Source organism: Olea europaea, unplaced genomic scaffold (genome assembly GCF_002742605.1).
Source record: "Olea europaea var. sylvestris unplaced genomic scaffold, O_europaea_v1 scaffold20321, whole genome shotgun sequence".
NCBI classification, from domain to species: domain Eukaryota; kingdom Viridiplantae; phylum Streptophyta; class Magnoliopsida; order Lamiales; family Oleaceae; genus Olea; species Olea europaea.
Window position 1 is genome coordinate 1 of NW_019238221.1, and position 1,939 is coordinate 1,939.

Sequence of the window (1,939 nt, forward strand, 5' to 3'; positions counted from 1 at the left end):
ATTACATTACATGGGTGAATAGTATTGAATAGAACACTGTTCAGTTTTGCTTATTAGTTTGTGGGATTGCTGCGGAATGATCCAATTGCCTTAATAGCTGCAGCTCTCAAGATGTACTGATGATATGCTGCTGCCGCCAAAGCTCCCACAAATGGTCCTACCCAGAAAATCCACTGCATGAACCATCCAAATTTTTTTACTTTTAAGTTCAACAAAAGTAAGAAACGAAAAAAAAGAAAGTAATTTATCCAAACCAACTTACATGGTCATCCCAGACTTTGTCATTGTTGTAGATCACAGCAGCTCCAAAACTCCTTGCAGGGTTAATACCAGTTCCAGTGATGGGGATGGTCGCTAAGTGCACCATGAAAACTGCAAACCCAATTGGAAGAGGAGCCAAAACCTAAAACAATCCAAAAAATAAGTCAACTTAGAAAAGACAAGGAAAAAACCCACAAATAAGCTAGCTATTTTTTTCTACTTACAGGGACGTGAGAGTCACGTGCACTTCTCTTGGGGTCAGTGGCCGAGAAGACGGTGTATACAAGAACAAAGGTACCGATAATTTCAGCACCCAAAGCTGTGCCGATATTGTACCCATGAGACACCACGTTAGCGCCGCCGCCCAGACGGTTGTAGTAGCTCTTCATGAAGGCCTTCACCAGGCCAACTCCACAGACGGCACCCAAACACTGTGCAATCATGTACATAATTGCACGGATCAACGACACCTTCCTGGCCAAGAACAACCCGAAAGTCACAGCCGGGTTTATGTGACCACCTGTAGAACAGCAGAGAAAAAATTCCGGTAAAATTTCAAGAAATAAGTGGTGATTTGTCTTGAAGAAGTTGAGGCAGTGAATCATGTACCTGAGATGCCGGCGGTGCAGTAAACAAGGATGAAGATCATGCCACCAAAGGCCCAAGCGATGCCGAGGATGCCAACGCCATCGCATTGGTCGGCGGCGTTGAGCTTCTTGTGGCCGATGACGGTGGCGACGGTGACGTAAAGGAAGAGCAGGGTGGCAATGAACTCGGCAATTATGGCTCTGTAAAAGGACCAGAGCATGAGCTCACCCATGTCCAGTAATGGTGCTGGCGGTGGGTCCTCATAGTCCTTTCCATGGGGGTGTACTTGTCCTTCTTCAGTCACTTCTTTCGACATTTTCTCTCTCTAAAACCAGGAGCTACAGCTGAATGTTGCAGAGATAGGTGGGGGTTGTGTTTTTAAGGGTGACGAGTTGGGTGAGCGAGGGGAGGATTTATGGATTAGATAGGGGCATTTTGGGAATCTAAAATTATTAGTTTTTTAAGAATTCACTATTGGTCCCTAGTTTATTGCCCAAGTAGAAAATTAGTTTCTAATGTTTAACAAAATCAAACAGGTCCTTCACTTTAAATTATAGTTACAAAATTAATCTTCAATTACGAAAATCTTTCAAATGTAAAATCTTTACAATCGATTTATAGATTAAATTATTGGGCTTAAGTCTTTTGTACATCGAGCTTGACAGCTCGATATATACTCCCCTCATATGAGGTGAGTGGGCCTCGACGCATTTAACGCGCGAGCCCCGTCTCTTGTGTGAGAGGCATGTACATCGAGCTGTCAGCTCGGTGTACATACATGTAGTTTGATTCAAATTATTGGTATAACAATTGATCTTCTCATCAACCAAAGTAGGAACAAATACAAGTTGAAGCACTTAATTGATCGTAATATGTATAAAATTGTGTAATAACAATTTATTTTCAAACTTTAGTTGGTTCTAATGTAATTTTTGCCCTCGCTTTATTGCTAGATATGGGTGATTTCAATGTATTTTTGCCCTCGTTTTATTTGAAAATTCATTTTTCTCAAACTTATTTGTAACTACACATTTTCTTAATAAAATTATTTGCACATAAATTTAAATTTTAGTCTACTTTTTAATCACAA

At 40.8% G+C, this 1,939-nt stretch overlaps 1 protein-coding gene across 1 annotated transcript; it reads right to left on the bottom strand.

Annotated features, from left to right (window-relative positions):
- LOC111379782 (probable aquaporin PIP2-8) lies at positions 1–1,260 on the bottom strand. The gene is made up of 4 exons (XM_023003222.1): positions 871–1,260; positions 486–781; positions 263–403; positions 1–173 (listed from the first exon to the last, which is right to left on the bottom strand). Exons 1-4 carry the CDS (start codon positions 1,163–1,165, stop codon positions 54–56), a joined length of 852 nt encoding a protein of 283 aa, XP_022858990.1. The 5' UTR covers positions 1,166–1,260; the 3' UTR covers positions 1–53.
- Between the last annotated feature and the right edge of the window lie 679 nt (positions 1,261–1,939).